The sequence below is a fragment of the Stenella coeruleoalba genome (assembly GCF_951394435.1).
Source record: "Stenella coeruleoalba genome assembly, chromosome: 16".
Classification (NCBI taxonomy): Eukaryota; Metazoa; Chordata; class Mammalia; order Artiodactyla; family Delphinidae; genus Stenella; species Stenella coeruleoalba.
In genome coordinates, this window is record NC_137162.1 from 3,043,404 (window position 1) to 3,068,404 (window position 25,001).

A 25,001-nucleotide genomic window follows, 5' to 3' on the forward strand; every position below is an offset into this window, starting at 1 on the left:
CGTGCCGCCCGCCCGGGGCCGCAAGCCTGGCAGAGGCCGGGCCCCTCCCGCAGGAGTGCGCGCGGGGGACCCTCCCGCTGAGCGGGAGGACACCACCCCGCCCCAACTAGTTCACGGGGCTCAATGGGAACCATTTCTGGAGTCACCCACGGCGCCAAGAGCCTCCCAGAAACAGGCACACGGCGTACAGAATGATGGCGTTCAAGGACCTGCTTGCATTTTTCAAGATGCAGACATTTGACACAAAGTAGAAGAAAATGTGGGTAGCACATAGGCCGTGAAATAGTATCACAAGGACACCAGTGAAGCCACAGCCAGCCCGAGCGCTGGAAGGCGCGAGTCTACCTGAGTGCGTCCCAGCAGTGGTTCCCACACGCGTTCATCCTCCCGCCTCTGCCCCCGAGGCGACAACTTCCATCGTGCGTTCACATTCCCGTGTCTTTTCAAAGGTCTGATCGTATATACGCGTGTGTGTGTATGTATATGACTGTACGTGTGCGTGCGTGTATTTGTTTGTTTAAAGCGACGTGCATCCCTTGAGGCTCGTGAGCTTTATAGAACTAGTATCGCACGTTTGCAGCCTTTGCCCCGCACTGTTTGCTTGTCGTTGCATTTCTGAGTCACGCCTGTCACGGCACGCGGCTGTGTCCGCTTTCACTGCCGCGTAGTACTTCATTCACCCTGTGAACACGCCTGCAGGCACACGTGTGTTTCCGCCTGGATGCACGCTCAGCTTCGTCCGGGCTCTTGCTCTCACACAGCAGGGCCGTGAACACTCTTCGGCCTGGCTTCTGTGCTCACGTCCACAGACTCCTGTGGAGTGTGCTTGGAGTCGGGGGGGGGGGGGGATGGGGGCAGGAAACGGCAGTCAGAAGCCGAGCGTGTTAACTCTGCAAGGCAACACGCAGTGGCTGTCGGGGTCATGGCATGCAGACTCGCAGACTCTGTCCCGTTCACTAGTTCACGGACTCTCTCAGTTCCTGGAACATTCACCGAAGTCCGTGCTACGTTTGCACAGACACGTGTGGCCTACTCCAGACTTGACTCTGGAATGACGAGCACGGGCACTGATCACAGCGGGGTCACGCAGATGGTGCGGCGAAGGCCTCGGGCTCAAGCCTGGACTTCATGACGTACAACACGTAACTTCCTGTTGAGGGGAAGCCTACATCACCCAAGCCGGAGGGTCCCAGGCGTCGGCCTGGACGAAGCACGATAGAGTCTGCCTTTGCCAGTAACGCTACCTATCTACTAAGGTGCTTTCTGATGATGCCACGAGAAGGTCGTTTCCACAGCACAGACGTGGGGACCCAGCGACTGCTGGTTTAGTCCCTATGCAGCGTTGCTGTCACTGTTCAGCCCCAGGAGCTGAGAAGAGGCCCAGCCGAAGGCTGCAGGGCGCCCAGGGGGCGCTCTCGGAACGAACGACCCGCTGGAACGCTCCCAGGATGCTTGGAGAGCTGGCTTTTCACCTCTGCTGGGCGCTGGTCCTTTGCTTCGTCTGGGCACAGATTCTTGTTTAAAACAGTCCTTTACAGGAATGTCTTCTGGTCGCTGGGCTGTCTGAAGCAGACACCTGCCAAGCTGTGTCTGAGTGCTCAGTCACTGAATGTGCGGCTCGGCCGTCATTTTCCTTGAGGCCGAGTTCATCCCGCTGACCGCGGCCGACCAGCTTCTGTCGGGCGCTGGCCTCACCCACATCACCCTCGGTAAGGCTGGGTCTCCGGGACCAGCTCGTTGTTATTTTTGGCCCAGGACGTGGCTCTGCTTACTGGCTGCTGTGTTTCTCCAGTTGTGAGGAGAGCTTCCAGGGGAATTCTTCAGATAATCATCATCTTGATCTTAAATGTAAATATTGTCACCCTGGTTTAAAGAGAGATTAATGATTTGCTGACAGCTCCATACATCCTTAGAAAGTAGCGCACCAAAGAGAACATGCGATCGTTTTTTCTCCAGTAACACCAGTGGAAAACCCACACCCAGGGGTGGACTGGTCAGGCCAAGTGTCGTCCAGGTCTGGGGCTTGGATATCTTTTCTGAGTGACTTGCCCACTGAGAAGGAAACCCTGCATTTATCTCTTAAAGAAGAAAAGAGGATAAACTGCATGTGCCAGGCGCCTCACAGCTCCGTCTGCACCCTCAGGAGGAAGTGCAAGGTGGCATCATAAGCGCTACTCCAGAGAGGGGACGTCAAACAGGTTTGCTGCCGACCGGCAGGCCACGGCTAGGACCCGAAGCCACCTCGGGGCTGGCCACACCTGGGCCCTGCCCTTCCCCCCAGCCTCGACAAGGCTGTGGGCACTAATCCGGTCACGACCTGGAGCCTCGGGCCAACCCAGCCCCCTCCCCATGGCTCCCTGAGGTCCTGGGGCGGTGAGGCAGTTGGGCTGGCCGGCTCACTTCTCCCGGCCCCACGGTAGCCCGGGGCGCACTGCGTCCCGTCTGGGGCTAAGGACAGCCCGTCTTGCTTACGCCTGCCCCCTGCCTGGACAACCACATCTCCTGGATGAAGTCAGGCCACAGCTCCATCAGAGACACAGTGAAAGTGTCAGTACCAGGAGGACTGGCCAATTATACTCCTCATCTGAATTCCTTATATTTTCAAAGTGTTTTACACTAATTAGTTAGTACCGTTAGCTCTAAGGATTAGTAGTCTCTCTAACAAGACACAGTGACATTATGTAAAACACAGGGACGCCGAGACAAGAGGGCGGGCGTCGCGCGGCTCAGGCCTGCTCTGCCAGGCGGACTGTGTTCTCACGGGTCCCGACCCCGAGGACAGAAGGCCCCCCCAGCCCGGCCCACGCAGTCCTCTCCCGGGCCCGCCCTCCTCCTGGTCTCTCTCCTGCCGGAAAGCCCGTCCTGTCCCGTGACAGCTCCCCACGTCAGAGGTGCCGCGCGACACTCAGTGGGCCAAGGAGCGGTTCAGAGGGGCACGCCGCCCCCGGGCAGGTGGAGGGAGAGCCCCCAGAGGGCGCGGGGCTGCGCAGACCTGGAGGGGCTCCTGCCCCATGCAGCCGGCGGTGCTGGAGTCCGAGGTGTCCCCTTTCAGCACAGGGCTGATGACTGCCGCGCACTGCTTTCCTGACTGGTGATCACGCCAAACCCACCAAGAATGGACCCCTCGTGCCTGGGGCTGCGGCAGGGGTGTCTGTCCTCCCCCTGCCCGACAACGGCCACTTTCCTGCTGGTCCCTGGTTTCCTATCGCAGGGGCCAAAGCCACCTGTGCTCACCTCTGCTCTAAGGCATCTGGCTGCTCCTTCCACTTGAAATGCCCTCTATGTCCTGTCCAGAGCTAACAGTGCCGCTCGAGCGCCACCTCCTCCAGGAAGCCCCTCTTGATTTTCTAGTTCACCCACACCTCCTTCCATGACTCTGTACTCTGAGACACACCCCGAGCCGATCTCGTACGTACACTGGTGCCACACGGCCTGGTTAGGGAGTGTGCACACTGCCCCCATGGCCTCACTGCTCTGCAAGTGGAGAGGGGACCTCTGGTAAACAGACGGTGGGGCTGTCTCCTGAGCCACACCACTCCTGAGACCAGACTGCACTTGCCAGCGTTGTCTTCTCACTACATCTGCCAGGGAGCCTTCTTCATAGAGGAAAGAGATGTGCTTTCGTACGTACAAACATAACCCATTTCTACTGGAAACATTTAGGGTCTACAGATTAGCACAGAAAAGGAGATCCAACTACTCACGATTTCCTCGGGCTGAGATAATCATTGTTGTACTCCGCTCCACAGATGGTCTTTAAAAAAAAATGATATATTATGTATACATATGTGTGTTTATGTGTAAATATATATCTTTAAGACAGAATCATGGATCACAGTTTTCTGATTATATAATACACACATACATTCTATAAAAGTTTAACAACACTGGAAAGCAACACAGACACACACACACACAGCAATTCTCCCCAACTCTTTCCACCAAGATATCTCCACGAAAATACTCTGATGGATTCTCTCCCAGTCTTACACTCTTAAGCCCAACTAAAAAAACCTGTTTCATAGAACAACATGCCTTTATCACTCAGCAGTGAGTCAAGGCCCTCTTTTTGATGTCAATAAACACAGACTCATGCTACCATTTTTAGTGGTAGGACTGCCTGACATTGTACAGATGGATCATGACTTAGTCAACGCGTGTCCTTGGGACATTTATGTAGTTTCCTACTTGTTGCCGTCACAAATAATGGTATGACAAGTATCCCTGTAACTGTAGCCTTGTATACGCGTGGAAATCTCTCCCCAGAGTAAGTTCCTAAAAGTGGAATTGTTTGGGGGAATTTCACGTTTCAACATTACCTAACTGCCCTACAACAAAATGGCCTGCTCCTCCGGCAGAGAGAGAGGAGGGGGAGGGAGGGAGGGAGGCAGGGAGGGAGGGAGAGAGGGAGGGAGAGAGAGAGGGAGAGAGAGAGGGAGGGAGGGAGGGAGAGGGGGAGAGAGAGAGAGAGAGAGAGAGAGAGAGAGAGAGAGAGAGAGAGAGAGAGAGGGAGGGAGGGAGGGAGAGAGAGAGAGAGCGAGCGCCCGTCCTTTGCACAACGCTGTAGGCAGAGAATTACACATTTTTTATTATTTCACCCAGCTTATAATAAAGTGTTGTCTCACACTTAAACCTGCAGTTCTGGGACCATCAGCCAGGCGGACATCTCTTCACAGGATGGCTGACGTCACCCGTACCCTCCTCTCCTCCAGACCTGCCATTTGGGTCCATGGATCCACTCGGTCTGTTCTGCACCAGCCCTGCATCGCCCCGTTTATGGTGGATTCAGGACACCACGCTGGCATCCCTGGTGCTACAAACGTACCTGGTGGCTCCTGAGCAAAGACGCGTCCCACTGGCTGAGCTGAGCTTGGCACGCCGTCCCTGACCCGCAGAGCCAGCCCGGCCAGCGGGGAGCGTGGCCTTTGTGAGTCATTTTTGTCACGGCTTACTGTTCATAAGCAGTGCTGTGGCCACGGTCAGAGTCTTGCCAGACGTTCTGAGTGTCACCTGCACAGGGCAGCCTCTCAGGGGTCACTGCTTGGACCTGCAACACCCCGGGTGCAGGTCTGCTGTGACTTTGCACACCCATCCTGGCGTTCGCAACAACCCACAACCTCCGTTGTCAACAAGCCAGAAGAGAGGCAACACCAAGTCTCTCTCACTTCAGGGACGGCCTTGGCGACCCATGTCAGAGCTGCCCCCGGGCTTCACGGTAAATGACAGTCAAGAGGCAAGTGAAGGGAACAAGGGTGAGATTCTGATGCATTAAACGCTCAGGAAGCCCACGCAAGGTGGACGAGTGTCCACAGGCGAGGCAGATAAGGGTGCTGAGATCACACACATCCCCAGGGCTCCCGCAGCTAGCCTGCGGGGGCTTCCACCACCGCCGCCCGCCGAGCAGGCAGGACGCGCCCAGCAGCGGGCTAACTCACTGCAACCTGACAGCATGACGACGTGCCACACACCCCTCTACACGGATAAGGAAGCCGTGTCAGTGTCCTGGGGCCTCCGCACCAAAGTACCAGTGACAGGGGGCTTAAAGCAACGGAAACTTGTTGCTCCAGAGGCCAGGAGTCCAAGACCCAGGGGTCGGCAGGGCTGCGCTTCCCCAGAGGCTCTAGGGGGAGACCCCTTCTGGACCCTGGAGCCGCTCCTGGCGGCTCCTGGCAACCTTGGCTTGGGGCCCATCATCCCAGTCTCCACCTCCCTCTTCACAGGGCCTCCCTCCCCCTTGGGTTTCCTCCCCCTCGCTCTGAGACGGAGGCAGCCATTGGATTGAGGGCCACACAGATAATCTGGGATGATCTCACCTTGAGATTCTTCACAGAGCCACATTTGCAGAGATCTTTTTCCCAAATGAGGCCAGATGCACAGGTCCCAGGGGTCTGCCCGTGGACATCTCTCTTTGGGGCCCCCATTCAATCCGCTACAGAAACCAAGCTGTGGAGCGGTCACGTGGCGCACGCAGGACAACGCAGCCACTGAAGTGGACAAACTGGGCTCCGATCCCAGCTCCTCACCCGCGGGCATTACTGCCGCCTGCCTTCCGCGCAGCAGCACAGAGGGGCCAGCTCGAGGGGCACTGAGGAGAGAACGCTCCAGCCTGGCACCGTCCTCCCAGCACGGAGCCCAGAGGCCGCAGCAGCCTGAGAGTTCAGAACCAGCACGACAGACACCGGCTGGAGAGTCCGCAGACACCTGTGTCGGGAGTGGGGTCTGCGAGAAACCCTTGGGGGTAGGGGGGACGACAGAGGGGAGAAGGGGGCGAGGAGGGGGCTGGGGACGAGAAGAGGAGGCCGTCACTGGCGATAAACGGGCTGGCAGCACCCTGGCAGGCTCAGGCCTAACACGCGACGAACTTCCACGCTTTCCTTGTGAAAATATGTTCATCGACATGAGACCAACTGGCCTGAAACTGCAGAATGCCTGTCACATTGCTTCCTGGCACTGACGTCAGACGTCTGCAGGGAAAAGTACCGACAGCTATGTGCCGCTTGGGGTTGTGATACGTAGACGTGTCATTCTGCATCTCAAAGAAAAGGCAGTTTTTAAATAAATGTGGTTCTTAGCTTGGCACGAGGCACTTGGCCTGGAGATGGTGTGGAAACCCCTCAGCAGGTGAGCAGGGCTGGGCTCTCAGCTCAGACTGGACGCCAGAACCACTGTGTGACCTGCTGTCCTCAGGCTTGTGGCTGAAGTCACGTGGAGGCCAGAGGTGTGTGTTTGGGACACAGCTGGAGGACACAACCGGCCCGGGAGTAAGCGATGGTGCACACACTCCCAGGGCTCCCTGGGGGGTGGCAGGAGGCTGTGCTTCTCCCAGATCACCGGCAGGAAGGAAGTGCGCCTCCCACGGCCCGGCTGGGGGTCCGGCAGCACAGGGACGACGCCAGTCCCCGTCGCTGTGGAGGCAGGCGGGCGAGGACTGTGCTGCACCTCTCCTCCCTTCCTGGGGAGAGAGGAAGGGCAGGGCTTCAGGGCTGTCAGACACACAGAGCACCTGGTTTTTCTCAGGGCCCCAGAGATTTAAAATCGCTTCGTACTGCTTTTGTCGCAGGTTACGTAGAGTTTATCCCAACAAAAGTACACGTTCTGGAACTGAACGCTCCCTCGTGCCCAAGCTGCTGTCTCCTGGCCGGCCGCTGCACTGCTGGCCTCGCAGCAGCTCCTCCTCGCTGCCCGGGGGCCGCGGGGCCGGCATGTGGTCACTCTGGGTGGCAGACAGGCAGCGAGGGGCCCTCGGCCACCACTCAGAAGAGCAGCAGATTAAAGGTTCCCGTCAGAGGCTGCAGACGAGGCCAGCACCCCCTGCCACGTGCAGAGCTTCCCTGTCACAGAAGCAAGCGGGGTCAGGCGCCTCCCAACCGCATCAAGCCCGACCTTCCTCAATGGAACTGTGGCCGCCCTTCCCCCGCGTCCTGACCGCCACCACTTCTTCCGAGGCTCTGTTGGCTTCTGGGCCTTCAAACACCTGCTGCGCCGGCCCCCTTGGCCGTCAGGCCAGGCCGTGTCGCGTTCCCCTCCTCCCAGGCCTCCAGGGGTCCACACTCGCCCGTGAGGGGCCCCTGAGCTCGGGGTGATGGGCCACGTGCTTGCACCCACTCTGCTCACAGGAGCTGGGGGGACAAGCCCAAGTTCAGCTGGATCTGAGGCTCAGCTTTCTGCTCCTCCAGCTGGGGCCAGACCCGCCCCCCCCCCCCCAACAGGCCCCTCAGAGGCCCGGGGTGGCTGAGGCTGCCCCTGTGCAGCAGAACGTGCCCACAGCCCCGGGGCCAGACCTGCCTGCTGGGCCTGCCGCTCGGCCGCGCACCTGCGCCTGTGCTTCCTGCCAGAAGTCTCACATGTGCCTCCGCTCTGCCCTGTTGTCATGGCGATCAGAACACGCAAAAGCAATACTTTTTGCACAATATCACATGTTGCTTAATGTTTGGACACTGATATCATCTCCAGCTGGGGTTTTCTTAATTTAAGTCAACAAACCAGTCTGGAAGCACACATACTGCTTGTGTTTGAGAACCAAACAAGAGTGACATGTGACGAGAAGACTTAAGAAAGACCCTGGTGTGTGCGTGCGTGCGGTGCTGTGTGTGCCAGGGGGATGGGCCAACCCGAGAAACAAGGAAAGAAGAGGTGACGCTCCCAGCCCCTCTGCTCCACCCCTGGCTACACCCCCTCCGTCGCCCCGGGACTGGCATCGAGACACAGGCACACGTGCGCGCACGCATGCACACGCACACACACACACACGCCCGGCATAGCCACTTGGAGAGCGCCCTGGAGCCAGCGCGGAGCCTGGGGTGGCAGCTCCTGCCCCCTCCTTCAGCATCCCACCGCATCGGAGTCCCTGACGACCACTGGGAGAGTCCGTCCTGTATCCTGTGGCCACTTGAGAGTCCGAGCACCGCCCCCCCCATCCCAAAGTGGCAGCTGCGAGCAAGCTGCTAGGTGGGAAGGTCCCTGCGGGCGCCAGCAGCATTGACGCCATGTTTTCGGGATCAATCTTAACTGCTGTCCACATGGAATATTTTTCTTGTGGCTTTTTTCAGTGAAAAAAACATGAATGGGAAACGTTAAAGGCCTGTTAACGACGCCCTTTCATCCATCAAGGCGCCGTCCTCGCATCCTCGTCCACTCCCGCCCGCCCAGCACAGATCCTACCGGAGGCGACCTGGGTGACGGAGGCCAGACGCCGTCCATCTGTCCGCATCTGGAGCCACAGCGTCCGAGGACCCTGGACGGCTGCCCTCAGTCACTTAGAGACCTGGGTCCTGCAGTTTCTCCAGGCTCCAGGCCTGGCTTTCAACTGTCACCCTGTTTCCTTCAGACAGACAGACAGGGGTTGCTTGGCAGAGTTCCATTTAAATCTCAGGGTCTTTCAAACTGATAACAGGTAAAATTGATGTGAACTTCAGCTCCCTAAAGAAACTTCAATCAAATGCCTGTGAAGAAGAAAGAAAAACCCCGTTTGGGCCGGGAAAGGCCAAACACAGTTCAATCCTCACCAAGGGCGTCCAAGTGCCCGTCCCCAGGACCCCCCGCCAGGACGGCAGCAAGAAAACCTACCAGCAGACAAGGCACCTGGAGGCCCAAGCACGTCCCAGCTCAGAGGCCACAGGGAAAGGCTTAGCTTCCCGACCGGTCTTCTGGGAAACTCTTCTGAGTAAAAGAAAACAGACTCTGGATCCTTCTGTGCGCCCCACGGTAAGATAACTTGTTACCATTGCAGCTTGAAATCAAAACAGCACTAAGGTCCTGGGCAAGCTCTGAGGTGAAGTGGACAGTCCTCGCCGACTCGGCTGTGACGTCCTGCCTGTGCCCATGGTGGCCGAGGCTCGAGCTGGCACTGCTGCCTGTGGCATAGCTGCGGCTGCACCAGCAGCCCGGGTGAGTCTGCGGGTGCGGAGGACGTGGCCAGCGGGGCCTGCGCGCCCTGCGCGCCCTGCCTGGGCTGCGCCAGGACAAACACGCCAAGCGGGGCTCCCCGCCCCCTGGGCTCCTCTGAGCAGCGCCTAAACCCAAGGGCTCCACCCGACCACGCCACTGCTTCCCAGAGCTCTTAAGCCACCCGCCTGCTCGGTTCTCTCCCACGCTGACGCTTCAGAGGAAGTTCGGTCTGGGATGACACTGCTGTTCACAACAGGTTAAGGAACAGTGACTCCCTCCCTGGACATGCCTGGCTGCTCAGAGCAGAGATGCTGCCTAAGGAAGAAGGCGGGGTGGAAAACGCGAGGCCCTGGGCGGGAACGGGCACCGAAGAGACTCGAGCCGGAGACGACAGTGCTGCTAGGCAGCGACCACGCCGCGCCGGCCGGCTGCCGTCTGTGTCGGCTGCGCGCGGACTCGAGCTAAAAACCCCGACCAACTTCCTCCACGGCGGACCCGCCCCCTGCCCCAGAGGCCTGGCTGCCCGAGCGGCTCCGACTCCTCCCCGCACCTCCCCTGCCCCTCGGCAGCACCAGCCCCTCGTCTTCGGGCGCCAGGGAGTCAGGCTCTGCCGTCGCGTCCCCCCCTCTGCAGCCTCGGACGCGGCGAGCGAGTGGGTCTACGTGACCCTCCCGCCCGTCGTGGGAAAAGCACCAGGAGAGGAACACGACGACCCTTCGCAGCCCCACCTCCCGCGTGGTCAAGGGCAGCTATTTCATTACACGTGTGCTTCCGCAGAAACAAATATTATTTCTGAATCTTTCACGACCCGGGTGTCCGGGAACGGCGAACACAGCACGCGCTGGCTGAGCGGCTGTCCCGCGGGTCTGGTGCTGGCGGGTCGAGGCCCGGCACTGGATGGAGGGAAACCCGCCTGTGAGGGGACCTGGGGCCGCAGCCAAAGGACTCGGCCTCCTTGCTTCAACATCTCTCTTCACGGGGAAAATATTTTCGTGTCTCCCTGGGCCTTTCCTGTCCTCTGCATTTTCACAAACCTGCTGCCCCTCCAGCGGCTGCGGCTCCAGGCGGCCTCTCGGAGCCCGCTGCCCCCGGAATGGTTCGTGGCCGGCACTCAGGGACGGCTCTGCCAGTGGGAGCCCGGGGCGTCTCTCAAGCGTGTTCTGATGGCTGAGGAGGCCCCGGGAAGCAGGAAAAAGAGCAGAGTTTGTGTGGCCCCAAGGGCGCAGCCCAAACCGGTGGCGCCAGGCCACGGAGCTGCAGGGTCCCCTCGGGCAGCTTCGCCGGCGGGCCGGGCCCTTGCAGGCTGCACAGCCCGGGACCCTCGCTCGGAGGCTGCCTGAGGATCTGGAGATCACAGCGGGAGTCCCCCGTCCCCCTAAGGGACGCCTACTCTCCAGGCCGAGGCCCGGCCCGCGTGCAGAGGGTATGGGGCCTGCGATGTGTCCTCAGGGCTGACCGCACCGCAGAGAGGCCTGCCCGCCTGCTGGCAGCCCGGACGGCACGTGCCCCGGGGACTGCCGCAGGGCATCTGGATCGGAGTTCTACCCTACCCCACTTTCAAACCCGTCACTGAGCAGAAGTGGGGCCAGGGCTCCCCAGCGCCGCCCAGGGCACCACGGTGGCGCCCTCTACTGGAAGCGCACAGACAGCCCCGCACCCAGGTCCCCAGGCCGGGTGCTGCAGGCCGGGCATCGCAGCCTGCGCTTCCGTTCCGGGCAGAGGAGGGGTCCTGGGACTGTCAGTCACTGGAGCAAAGCATTTTCCTTACACAATTTGGGACGCAGCCAACCACCTTCACAGCCCCCAAGTGCGAAGGGCACCCCAGGTCCCCCACTCGTCCTCCCAACACATCGGGACAGAGAAATAGGCCCTCTGCTCACACGTGGAGACACACAATTCTCACAGCTCGCCGAGCCGAGGGCCCCCGTGAGAATGGACGGTCGCAGCGGGGAGACTCAGGGTTCCATCCGAAGATCAGACATCTGTGCAGCTCCCTGCAGGAGCACGACTCTGCCGTAAAGAAGTCCTGAGAAGGATCAAAGTCAGAAGATAATGCGGAAATGGTCATATTTTACTTTTGAGGGAAAAAATCCAGAATTAACTTGGCTGACCTAAGAAAGGGATGCAATAAATTGTAAACTGGTGAGAAAAGCCTAGTTTGTGTTAGGTACCTGCTCTTTTGTTGATATTAAGGTACCATGAGATACACAGTACACCCAAACTGTACCCGTGCAGGGCTGTATTTTTACCCAGGTTTCTGGTGACAAACACAAACGGCTCAAGCTTCCCTGCTGCTGTTTTACACTGTCGCAGGCACCCTTGACAAAGACACGGCATTCTACTGGACACTTGGGCATGGTTTATTTTCTCCATACAACATATTATTTACCCACAAACAGAGCTACAAGTTTCCCTTACGCTTTTTGGATAAGTCAATTATAACGCTGAAGCAACAACACGGTGCTGAAGTATCAGACCATGTGCCCGGCAGATGCTGGAGACGCTCCTCTCTGCCGTCGGTGACAAGAGCTGACCCGCCTTCGTGTGTGACCCTGGACTTCCAGGCTCGACGTCAGGTGTCAGGAAGGAGAGGTCGGCATCCCTCGTCACCTTCTGTCCAGAGAAAGGCTGGGATAGACTCCATTCCTCAGAGAGATGCCATTTCAACCACGCCCACGCGCCAAGAGCTGTTTGTTTTCCCAAATCTTTCCGGCAAGCGGTTATTTTCTTTCCACTGACATGACCCCCAGTGGATGCATCCTGCATTCGCTTTCTGGCAGTTGGAAAAATAAGGCTGGAGAATGTCAGTAAGCGCCTGTTTCCAGGGCCCGTCCCCTCTCCTCCAGCAGCATCATCCCGGCAGCTTCAACCGCCAAGAGGAGAGGGCAGGCGGGGAGCACGCAGGGGGCAGACACGGCTGCAGCCTGGGCCGGGCCTGCATGGGGGTCCAGGGCCCTGGGGGCCTTGGCTGGCTCCAGGCACAGGTGTGGTGCCCGAGGCAGCCAGCGGTTCCCGGTGGGCGCCGGATGCCCCCTCCTTCCGGGGCAGTCGCCCTCATGTTTGCCAGCCCCCCACTGTCTCAGCCCTGACTTAACAGTATTAGAAATGGAAGAGTGACAGTGTGAGAGAAGGAAACGGGTTAGACGCACGGCGGCCAGTCTCTGAACTCACTTTGTCGTAAAATGTGGAAAAGAAAGAGCAGACACGCGGCACCCCTACGGCTCCAGCCCCTTCAACGTGGCAGTGCCGCCGCCCGCCGTGCTCCCAGCGAGCTGTTACTCAATCCTGGCCAGCAGGCTGGGAGCTGGTGGTGCCACCCAGGGCCCCGTGCCAGGCTCTCGCTGGACGGGAGCCCCCTCCACATGCCGGTTTCCCCGCCGGGCCGCCTTCGTGGGCCAGAAGCCACTCTTTCACGGCCACGCCTCCAGAGTAGCCGCCCAGGGCTCCGCTGCTGCAGATCACTCTATGGCACGGGATGAGGATGGGCATCTGGAAAACAGCGAGGCAGCCTCCATCAGGCGGGGCTCCGGGCCAGCGTGGCCTTTCGGGATCCAGGGCAAGGCCCCTGACCGCGACGGACCCAGGGCCCAACTCGCAGGGCTTGGCCACCTGCAGGCTCTGTCTCAGCACTGCTCACCCCTTGGCCTCTGAGCATCCTGCGCGGGCTGGGAAGGGGCCCAACGCCTGAGGCGAATGTGGGGCATCTTCTAGAGAACCCCTTTATGCTACGACTGGGGAGGAGAACGCTTAATTTCACTTGATAAGGCATTTAAAACGGAGGCAGAATTTAAAATGACATTTCCAGGTTTAGGTACCACGTAAAATTCTCCAACACTTCCAAGATGTTAAGAAGAAACTTCGGGGGATGCTGTACTCACACAGGCCCCTTCAGCCCAGAGGCTGGAACGTGTGGCCGTCCCCATGCAGTCCACGCCTGCTTTTGTAAATAAGGTTTTATGGGAACACAGCCACGCCCACTTGGTACTCCGTACCTGCGGCTGCTTTTGCAAAGCCTAAAATATTGACTGAACGGCCCTTTATAGAAAAGGTTTGCCGAGCCCGGCTTTACACTACACCCGTGCACTGGGGGGGACCTGCTTTCCTCCTTAGTCTCTGGACATGGCAAGTCTGAGAAGCTCCAGTTCCATCTGTTCCCACCTGAAAAGCTGCCACCACCACTGCTGCTACCAGTACCCCACCTGCTGGGATGGGGCAGCCAGCTCTTCCACTGACACCAGCAAGGATCCTCGGCCCATGCTCACCCTCATTCGTCCCACAGGGTTCCCCCCGCCCCACCCCCCAAAAGAAGCCCTAATGGGAAGACAAAGCTGCTCCTGGCCTTTCACACCTGGAGACAAGCGGAGTAGCCAGGTACCTGCTTAAATCAACAGAGTGATTCCACTAAAAGCAACGCCACTTTACAGTGAAAACAGGTCCAAACACAGCCCACAGAGAACCGCCGACTATCAGAAGGGCCCCACTGCTGGGACCAAGGGCAGTGACAGCTGCCCAGGGGCCGAGTGTCCCTGAGATGCACCAGGAAACACGGGCCCAGGCTGGGCTCTGTGCACCCAGTGAAGCTCACCCGCGGCCCAAAATGCAGCCGCACCAGTCCCAGGGGAGGGGCAAGGCTGGCCCAGCCTCGGAGAGTGAGGGCCTGGGTCCCGGGAGGCTGGACAGGCAGGCAGGGTGTGGACCGGGCGCCGATGCCCCAAGGACAGGGCCTCCCCCAGCGCCCGGCACCTTCTTTTCCTGGCCCAGAGCTGACACCACACAGACCCGCAGGAGTCTGATACCACACGCACCAGACTGGACTGGACCCCAGGGCCTGCAGTCGCTACTCCTGCAGCCACTCACAGGCCTAGTTCCCCCTAACCTCGTACTGGCGCTGCCAACCCCACCAGGGAGGGGAGCCCCTGTCCTCTCTGGCGGGGCCTCCTCAGCAGGAGTCCCAAGGACGCGCACGGGAGCCCTGCTTGGGGTCTGTTCCTGGAACGGCAGCGCCGCGGTCCGCACGGAGCTCTGACAGCCACGGGTGGAGGGGCCGCAGTGGCCACTGCCCTTGCCTTCGGTTTCCGCGTGGAGGACCTCACTGGAGGGATGCTCCGGGCCTGGTCTCTCCCCCGCAAACCCCCTGAGGGGAGGACGACTCACTGAGCAGCCACCCTTGGAAGAATGGACGAGAATGCTCAGCTCAGCACCTTGCGGAGTCCTGCAGGGGGACTGCCTGCCCCACGGCATGGGGTGCCCTTTTCTCTCCCAAGACATGGTCAGCGCCCGCCCCTGCAGGGACCAGTGACGGGACGGGGCGGGGGCGTCTAATTCTGGCGGGACTTCCTGCAAAGCCTGCCACGGCTATGGCCACGCCACCTCTCCAGTCAAGCTTTTATCCTAATAAAGCTAACATCCTTTACTCATGTCTCAGTTGGCTCAGAAGACGGGAGGAAAGAAAGGGATGTAATTACGGCCCCTGAAAACCACAGTGGATGGGAGATGTCTTCCTGGGCAGCCAGTGGACACAGCTTAGAGCACACCCAGTGTGCCAGGGATGGCCACATGCCGGGGGCCACCAAACACAAGGAGTTGTACCCCGTGTTCCCACTGCACAGGGCTCTGGGAGACCAATGGTTGTTCTGTGTAAGGATCCGGACAAGCAGTTACTCAGAGCTTGAGAAGAGCTGCTCTCTGGAGGGACTCCCCAGGCCTTGGCAGAGTTCAGACTTCTGCTAAGGGAAGGGTCTGCTCTGGAGTCCCTGGGGAAGAAAGGCTTCATCCTAGGTAGCTCCATCCTGGCGGGAGGAAGGGGCACCGGTGGGCGGCCACTGCAGGCCCAGGGCATGCTGGGGCGAGAGCTCTCATCCCTGTGGGAACATCACGGTGGCCGCTCCACAAGGAAGGTCATAGCAGCGGGCACAGGTACAGGAACCGGGGCCCACTCTGGAGATGTCGCCGGGGTGGGGAGCTGGGCGCAGACCCTGAAAGACCCCACCCGTGGGGGGAACCTCCTCTCATGGTTTCTGGGCACCCCCTGCTCCCTCGGGCGGTCGTTCCTACTTCTGCCTTTACCGGAGGCCCTTCGCTGTGGGTGGAGCAGGGTGTCACCTGCTGGGCACCAGACACACACACACGCCTGCCAGGAAGTGCCGCTCTGTGGGGCTGCACCTGTCCCAGGAGGATGGCTGGATCCCCAGTCCCTGTCCTAGACACGTTGCTCAGTAATGATGCTCTGGGGAGGGCATGCCTGATGTGCACATCGTGACATCGTATCCTCCAACGAGCCCAGACCAGGCACTCTCAACTTCGGGACACGTTAAGCCTCTGGCCCAAGTTGACAAGCTGCTTAGGGGCCGAGAGGGGATTCCAGCCCCACACTCTGTACACTGCCCCCAGGGGACCGCCGAGGCGGGGCCTGGGGGCGCTGGCACCTAAGTAAGTTGGCTTGGGAGGTGGGAATCTGACTTCCCGCACATCACAGACTAGTCCCGCCTTGGACCAGAAGTTAGAGTTGCCATGGTAACTCGCATCGTCTGTGGGGTTCTGACCCCGCACGGGGAGGGTGAGCTCAGACTTCCTCTCCAGTGCAGTTTAACTGAGCAAGAAGCAGACACGCTGCCGAGTCCCGCTGAGTCCTGCCCGCAGCACCCAGCTCCCATCTGCCTGGAGGGAGTAGCGGGAAACTTTAAGAACAGATTGTTTGCTCTGACTGAGGGTTTTTATCAAATACACTAGTACATTAATAATTGCTGGGAGGACATGATTAGGTAATATACAATTCAAGTTTTTGACTGATAAAGAGACAGACATTTAATTCAATTTAGTCTTACAAACATTTAGGCACCAATTCAGTTTTCCTACCGAACAGCAGGTTTCACAAGTGAGCTTTGATTTTCTTCCCTCTCACCCAACAAGCTATGAAATTGTAACAAAGTGTGTAACGTGGACCTTTCTCCCTTTCTATGCAGGACGCAGATAACAGGACTGCTGGCCTGGAACAGCAATTATAAAGATAGCTATGACCAGTCTTCACCTTTGATGGAGAACTGGTGTCTTACCAAACACGCACTATCTTCCCCTCCGGAAACGGGAACACTGCTTCTGCTTCTGCTAATTCTGGTGGCAAGTTTCAGACTATCAAGATGACGACACCTGCTAAAATTCACTGGGGCCCTCAGGACATTTCAAAGGATCTGCACCCTCTATGCCCTCTCCTTTAAAGCCTGTGCTACACGAAATGCAATTTTTATCAAGCACCACGAAGCTCCTAATATCACAGCTGCATTGAAATCTTCACGCTGTGAAACCTAATTCATCCAGTGCGCGACTCCATCACTGACACAGACCCTTTCTCAAACGCTATAAAACTTCCAAACCCATAGATTTGTCTCCAACAAAAATAACACGAAGGGGCCTTTCGATCAATAATGGAATCCCTCTGATTCCGGTGCCGGCTGAATATTTTCTCCAGCTTCGCCTTTGTTCTTGTGGGTAGCAGCCCACAAGGGAAAGAGCTTGTTTTCACTTGCGGCCTCATCAATACCTAAATCCTGGTGAACAAGTGACACCGAGAAGCTGTAATCAATAGCTCCCTGTGCGTTTTTTCTTCTGGTCAAATTGTTCAGCCCCACTGACAGCCCTGACACTTAGAACATGATGCTAAATCTTTATCAACAGCCATCTGGGTGACGGGCAGGACAAGACTCAGGGGGTCATTAACGCTCATGGCAATCTGTGAATAAACTAACTCCTCAGGAATGCGTTTGTTTAGAAGAAGGTGGAGAAACTCTCTGTGCAAGTATCGATTGCCTTTGAACTGCGTTTAGCAAATTCTGTCTGAGGATGAGTGGAAGGGTGCTTTACCGGGGAGGGTGTGAGGCCTCTTCAACCCGCCCCACCGGGAGACGGCCCGTCCCCCAGGCTGGGCCTGGGAGAGGCTCTCCTGGAAGGCTGCGAAACCATTTCACCTGGGCTGTTAATTCCTTCACGGAAAACCACGGAAAAGCCAAGGGCCTGGAACGGGACGAAACTCCCCCACCACCGCAAAAACCGCCCCTCAGCCTGGCATGGGGAGAGCAGCCCAGGCCGAGAGCACGTGCCGTCGCGGGAGCCAGCACGTGTCCTTTTACCGCCAGCCGCCTAAGGACTCAGCACGCAGTGGGCCTCACAGTGCTCTAGAATATTCCACATCCACCTGCCGCTCTCCTCCTGAAAGGCACAACCATTCTTCCCGGCCGGAACACAAGACGTTTTCAGCAGGTAAGCCTCTACGATGTGCTATCTGTGCTGGAGCCCACGTGGGTGGCGCTGTGGCCGGGCCCCTGCCATCAGCACCGAGAGGCGGGACACGCCAGCCGGTCCCTGACTAGGCCCCTTCCTCCCTCAGGTCCCTGGGTCACCACTGAGATCTCTCGGCCCGTTCTGAGGAGGTTCTCTTTTACCAACTTTGTGGGACCCCTCTGAGGACGGCTGATTCCCGCCGAGCTGCCCGTGCTGCACCACGCAGCAGGCATCTCCTTGCCGGGGCACCCCCGGTGCCTCTGAGCCACACCTGGAGGCCTCTGTCGGGTCCTCTGCAGCCTCTCATCAAGTTGAGGTCCCTGCATGAGTCACAGGCAGCGCCCAACTACAGAGGGACGCCCAGGGAAAGGCCACAGTGGGCTCACCACCTCCTGTCACCCTTGGCACGGGACGGAGCTGAGAAGCGGGGACGTGGTACGGGCAGAATCCTCCCGCCCCAGTGTGTCGTCACGGCCACCCTCGGCGTGGGCACGCGATGGGGATGTCGAGACTAGGACTTCATGGACGGTAGAGTTTTAAGCCCTGTGAGATCCTCTTTTATAAATTTCAGTGGCTGAGGACACAGTTGAGCAGTGACAGTCATAGAGATTAATAGCAAGAGGAGAGAGTCCCGCTGGTTGCAGGACAATAAATGTTTCTGAACATCGCCACAAGCGCCATCGGCGGACAGCCAAGGCCTCGCCACTGCAGAGAGTGAGAAACTGCGGGCGTCACAGGGGGCAGGTGAGGAGCTGCTCATCTGTGTGTGTCAGTTAGCAGAGCTGTTTCACGGCAAGGATGGGAGCCGCGCCTGCTGATGGGGCGGGCGGTGCCAGGACGCGAGGCCAACCTCAGGGCGGGAGGCAGGGAGGCCGGGAGGGAGGGCAGAAGGACCACGTCTCCGCGTGGGGTGTGAACAGGAGCGCGGCCTGAAACAGGGATGGAGATGGGGGACAGAGGGAGAATTTCTATACAGCACGGTGACGCCGTGAAGCAGGAGGGTGCAAAGAAGTTAGTCCCCAGAGTTCTCCCTCGAGGCCCTGAGTGGACACCACAGCACGCTCTGAGTGGTCTCTCTATCCAGAGCAAAGTCAAACTGCCCCAAACTGAGTGGACCTGGGAGAAGACGGTGGCCTCCCAGAGGGAAGGTGTGACGTAAGCTTCACTGGGAGACGTGAGTAACTACACCTAGAAACTTGATTCACCGTCACCCCACGCTCAGCGCGGAAACGCGACCCGTAGCGCACAGAGGAGGCGTACGCGAACGATGTAGCTGGGCCGCCGCCACTACGGCACAACAGGTGCAAAACGACATGCTAACCAGATCCACCGGCCTCCATCGTGGAGACCAGGGACACGGGAAGTGGGGGGCTGTGTCATCGTATCACATATCGTTCCTGACGATCTGAGATATTTTAATATGGAAGAAAACTCTTCTCCGGATCAGATGTACATTAAAGCAGCGCCCCCACTACAGACCTACAGGAGCTGCTGCTTGAGAGTAACAGTGCCGTTTTGGGAGAAAGGCCAAGAAGCTGCCGTCTCGAGACACCAGCTCTGCCCTCGGGCGGCCGCGAGCCGAGTGGCGAGAGCTGCCGAATGCAGTGTGCAGAACGCCAGCCTCTGCCCTGCGAGCGGGGGTGGAAGTGGTTCTGAAAACACAGCAGGGCCACAGCAAGTTTTTAAAAAGTGGGGCCTCTCTGATTTAGTAACTTCCCATCCCATGATGTGATGACTCTCTTTGCTTTTCCTGATAGGATGGCATTCTTCTACCATATGAGAGACTTTCCTACAGCTTTAGGGAGAAACCATTCCCAATGTGATAGCAGGCCCTGGCGGGCACTGGAGACTAATAAGATCGGGAATATTCCAGGGCCCCATGCAACTGTGTGGGGTCTCCCAGAGGGCCGAGCTGTTGTGCGGACAGGGGTGCCCTTCCTGCCCACCTGCAGGCTCCACAGGCGTGTGTGGCCCTGGCCAGGCCCACGTCACGGCCTCTCCACGCGGACTTCCTCCCTGAGACTGGACAGCGCTTGGCCCACGTGTGGCGTGACGGGGAGCAGAGGTGACCTCTGCACTCCTGGGAACGACAGGCCTGCGGCCACCCCACACTGAGGCCTGACCCTATCCCCTGGGGAGATGGCCTTGCGTGGTCCGTGAGTCCTGCTCTCAGCCCAGCCTGACTGCAGACTCACAGGGGGGACAAAGACGTGAAGGAGCTTGGGGACACGCCCGAAAGCGATGAGTCATCCCAGGTCCCAAGGGCCATGGCCTGGACCTCCTGACGGAGCAAAGCCCCCAGGCGACGGGGATGGGTTTGAAAACACCGCAGCACGTGTATTTTTCTAGAACATAAGCTCTCGTGCGTGGGTCTGTTTTGTTTCCTGCTGCACTCCCGGCACCTGGAAGAGCGTCGGGCACACCCTAGGCACCCAGCGTGCCCAGCTGTCCAGTGAACGAATGGCTGTCTGCTCGCCACTTCTCCAGGCTTCGCCGCCCCGGGCTCCCTGTGACGAGCAGCTCCCGTGGTTCTGACACGCATCGTGGGGCGGGGAGGGTCTCGGTGGTGCGTGGGAAAGCGTCTTTACCACATTCACCCCACCAGTGCCACCCATGCCTCTTCCAGAGGTCCCCACCACAAAGGCTTCCTGTCCTCCCCGCCCACTGCAGCCCGGGCTGCCCCTGAAAACCGCTTCAGTCAGAGGACACTGTGACCCCCTGAGCGCAGTGCCCAGGCCCCCCACTGACCACGGCCATGCTGACGCCACGTGGACGCAAACTCACAGGATTGCTTCTCATCGCCTCTCCCACAGCCCGCGCTGCTTTGGGGTTGCCCGCCAGGGCCGCTAATTGCTGGTAAGAAATCGTCTCTCCGAATTTCACAGCCTTCAGCAGCTTCCACAGCGCCTGTCTGGTGAACGAATCTGAAGGGAGAGAGCAGAGTGACACGATTTGGGCCAACGGCTCCGACAGCTCGGATACAAACGGCTGCCAGTCCTGAAAGAGAGGGTGAGGGCGCATCAACATACAGAGGTGTTATTCTCGATGAAAACAGCTCCGCACGGCCCTGTCACCGTGTCACCCGACACGGAGGAAGAGGCGTGCGACGCAGGGCACGGAGCGGGCCGGCCCCTCTGCAGGTGTCCCCAACCGTGCCTCACAGATCTGCGATTTCCTCCCATCTTCCCCGAGCGCCAGGCAGGCCCGAGACACGCTCTCCCGGCACCCGGGCGTGTATAAATTAGCAGGCAGTGCGCTCCGTGAGCACAGAAGGCCCTGCTTGCACACCAACTTCGAAACCTTTTGTTCCGCTGGTTAATTTCCAACTTCGGCTGGGACACAGAAGGAAAAGGAAGCCACGGGCTGGGCTCTGATATTATACTAGCTGTCCACATCCGACGGCGGGCAGGCTTAGAATGCCAAACACCACGGTACACAGGGGCTGGTGGTGACCTTGGCTACAGGCATCTGTAATGAGCAGGGCTGCAAAGATAAAACAACTTCATTCCCATCTGAATTGACTAAACCACATCAAATTGCATTCGCTCTTCACCCCGCTGCAGGAATGAAAAGGAAAACGCAGGACAACATTCCCTCCCTCTGCTCCAGGTTTAGAGCTGTTTCGCGGGCGTGGAGTGTGCTGGGGAGAAGCCTGGCATGTGAAGGAGGCGGGTCTGAACCGACACCTATTGTCTTTCCGAAGGGGACGCACGGAGCCGGAGAACTGGACACGGAGCTGTGGCCCCCAGAGGGGGGGCGGGAGCGCCCGACGCAGCAACAAAGGGAAGGATTCCACGGGCAGGGGCGCAGTCCCTGAGTGTGTCCCTAATAGCACTAATTACACTCGGTGCCAAGCTGGCCAAGTGCGATTTGGTTCTTAAAGGAAACACACCCTTACATGCGTGTTAAATAATAAAAATCACTTCTTCACTGAAGGGAATGATAATCACTTCACTGGGAAAGAAAAATCTGTTTAGACTTTATTATAACATTAAGCAAATTAAACATCAGCATAAGCCAGGTGATACCAGAAAAGGGTCAGCAAAGAAATTGACTTTGTTGTTCATTAATTTACATGGATTAGCAGAGGGCAAAAAGATAGCAAATGTGCTCTAGTTTTTTATGATATAATTTCAAACTCTACACCGTTTGTGGCAGGAGGGTGACTTTGGGGTTAATCAGACTGATTTGTCCTTTTAATTGCTTTCTATTCAAAGAAAATTCATTAGATAATGTTCTCTTCAAAATTCATGAATCAATTTAACTGAAGAAACCACGTTAACAGCTCTGGGTTCATTAGCACAGGCGGTTGTGTGACTAGCTGATTGCTGAGAGCGTTTCCTTAGGCAAACAGACTCTGTTTACTGTGATTTCTTTAGAAAGGGTTTTGAAATCAAACTGTTCATCATTATCACTGTCGCCCGTTGTTGTGCCTAACTTAAAAAAAAAAAAAGGAAGAAAAAAAGAAAAGCAAGGCAGCTTGGTGATCACTTGGAGAAAAAGGTTTCAGGGATAGCTGTCTCGGAAAAGAAACGATAAAAGCAGCACAAGTCGACACAGCAAGAAGCAGAGGCCAGTCTCCTGCCTTCCTCCCACAGCCCAGCGTTGCTGGTTTTTGCTTTCCATGTTTTGGCCCAGGGAGAGGATGCTGCCTAGGTCTTCCAGGAGGACAGTCTGGAACTTACTAAACCTGCAGGCATACGGTGAGAGGTGTGTGCAGACAGAAGCTGGAGAGACAGAACAGTTCCGAGAAGCCGCGGCGCAGCTCCCCGGCCGCCACCTGAGCGCCAGGCGCTGACGGACTCCTGCCGAGTCACAGAGCGCCCCTCCTTCCAAGGGGAAAAACACCGTAAAGGAAAACAACTGGACGCCCGTACATGAGCGCAGAGTTTATCAAACATTTTCAGCTTCACTGTCAAGTTTTCCACGGGAAACCGTTTCTCACCTTGTATGTACCAGGCAATGGTACTGGGACGAACAGCTCAAGAAATGCAGTATTTGTCGATCAAGCACATCACTGTATAAATGTACCTGGAAACTCAATTCCACCTTGTAGGGAGCAAATGCATTTATTAGTCTAAGCGGTGCTCAGAGCCAGCGCCTTCGCCCTGGACCTGTGCAAAATCAGACCTGAGCCCCACCCCTCCGAACGGGGAGGGGCAACACTCCCGGTTGTTGGTACCATTCTAAAATGTAGCAAAACGTGCTCATAAAGATTACCACGATCGATGTGTAAAATACATTCTCCTGAGGTGACCACAGCAGTCTTTAGTGGCCGGACCATCATTTCAGGTGCCCTAAGGGGCAACCACTGAAACACCATCCTTTTCTCTCCCGTAAGGTCCTCTGCGGAGAGCAGCTGCAGCCTCCGGAGGCCACATTCTGGGTGTTCCTCTCCTTCCCCATCTCCTGCCTGTTCTGGGGTCCGGGTGAGGTCAAGGTAGGCACTGCTGGAAGACTGCTCCTTAGATCCCCCTTACCTTAAGGACACGGCCATCTCCATTTGCGCTTGGGTGGCTACTTAAACACACCCACCACAACCACCTAAACCTGGCAAAAACCGTTTTCTAAACTCTCTTCCTGGATTGCACATCGCGAGCCAGGTCGCTGATGATACTGCGCACCTGTAGGATGCCCCGCCATAGCGTCAAACCCGGTGTCCACGCGTGGGTCACGGCCATTTGACAGGTTTCCAACTTTCCAAGGGTTCTCCCTCCCAGGACTTGCCTTCTCTGGCCTCCGGCACAGAGGGGGCACCCAGGCTGGCACACGGGAGCTCAAGATAATCTGGGAGGGAGCCAGGTTTCTGACCAGGCGAGTTCTGGTCACTACGTGCTCTTCAAGTGTAAACGAGCTAAACTGACCTGATGCCGCCTCAGCATCAAAGCGGCCACACGACCTTTCCAGGAATGAACCTGGGAGGGAGAACATGAAAGTGGAAGGAAACAGGGGTTCTGGTCCAGGGGGAACAGAGTCAGCGTCTTCTCCCTGCCTATCTCTGCTGAATGCCTTTATAAAACCTGGGCACAAGGCACAGAGCAGCTATTTGAGGGCCGTGGAAAGTAAAGGTTCGGGAAGAGGAATGTGAAGAAACCCCGCAACGACGCGCCAGTTTACCACTTTTCCCCTCAATGACCCCCAGCCAGGACGGACTGCAGCCTCGACCCCGGCGGTGCTGCTGCTGCAGACAGAGCCCAGGGCTCTCATCACCCTGAGGAGGGAGAAGGACCCCTGATGCTCAGAGCATGGAGGAGCCCCCCTCTGTGCTATTGCCTCTGAACTCCTGTACCGCCGCCCCCAAGCAATCCTGCAGTGGTGGGGGGCCCGCAGGTGCTGAAGGCCCTGAGGAGAAACATCCTTTCTGACGGGAAGAGCTATGGTCCCCAAAGGTGGGTGGACCCACTGCTTCCCCCTTCTTTGTATTCTCACTGCTCGGCCCTAGATGGAAGCGCAGTCGCAGGAGTGTGTGGTAGCACGGAGAGCCCCCAAGAACTGGGAAGGACCAGGGAGAGTGCAGAGAAAGAGGCCTTTGGGAAAGCACACCAGCAAGTTGTTTATAGATTCCTGGATTCGCCCCTGAGCTGGGCATGTGTGGATCTGCCACTAAACCCAAGACTCCGAGAACTGAGGTAAGGGTTAGACCACTGCTGGGGTCCTGGAGGGCAGACCTGAACGGGATTGCGGGGGCTACAAAGGAACGGATACTGAAACCACAACCTGCAGAAGCCGGGTCAGGACTCATGGGCTGTATCCAACCAGGTCGAGTGTCTCAGAAACAAAAATATCAACATTACTGTAAGATTTACACGAGACCCAGAGTCTCAGAATATCATATTCAAAATGATCAGGTTACACCCCCAGATTACGTAGCATATGAAGAATCAGGAAAACCTGAACTTGCCTGGGAAAGACAGTCAACAAACGTAAAGGCCAAAGCTGACACAGGAGTTAGAATCACCTGACAACCGCCCCTCTCCCTCAAGCTTTCTGAGGTATGATTAACAAATAAAACTGTAAAGATACTTAAGGTGTGATGACTTGATAAACATCACCTGACAACCACTTCAAAGGATCTGTAATAAAAATGCTGTGAAAAGGGAAAATACCCACGAAACAAATGAAAATACAGAGAGTTTTTTTAAAAAAATAGAAGTTACAAAGAAGAATCAGATGGAGAATTCAGTACTGAAAAATTCAACATACAAAACGAAAAAACTGCACTGCATGGGGCTTCTTAGCAGAATGCGGATGCCAGAGGAAGAGCCACTGAGACTGAGGATAAGTCAGCAGAAATGATCAACCAGAGAAACAGGAAAAAATGTCAAAAGCAAACAACAAAA

At 57.4% G+C, this 25,001-nt stretch overlaps 1 protein-coding gene across 9 annotated transcripts in view; it reads right to left on the reverse strand.

The window, feature by feature from the left end:
- MGMT (O-6-methylguanine-DNA methyltransferase) overlaps window positions 1-25,001 on the reverse strand; it is a 343,097-nt gene that overhangs the window by 47,227 nt on the left and 270,869 nt on the right. For 5 of the 9 annotated variants that reach the window (XM_079900159.1, XM_079900161.1, XM_079900162.1 and 2 more), the window contains exons 4-5: window positions 20,446-20,585; window positions 12,283-12,876 (exon numbers count right to left, since the gene is read on the reverse strand). In XM_079900159.1, coding sequence (XP_079756285.1) covers window positions 12,667-12,876; window positions 20,446-20,585 — 350 coding nt within the window. In that variant the 3' untranslated portion in view covers window positions 12,283-12,666. Of the gene's footprint in view, window positions 1-10,302; window positions 11,414-12,282; window positions 12,877-20,445; window positions 20,586-25,001 lie in introns of those variants that run through there. The other 4 variants (XM_079900166.1, XM_079900165.1, XM_079900164.1 and 1 more) reach the window with 2 other exon arrangements.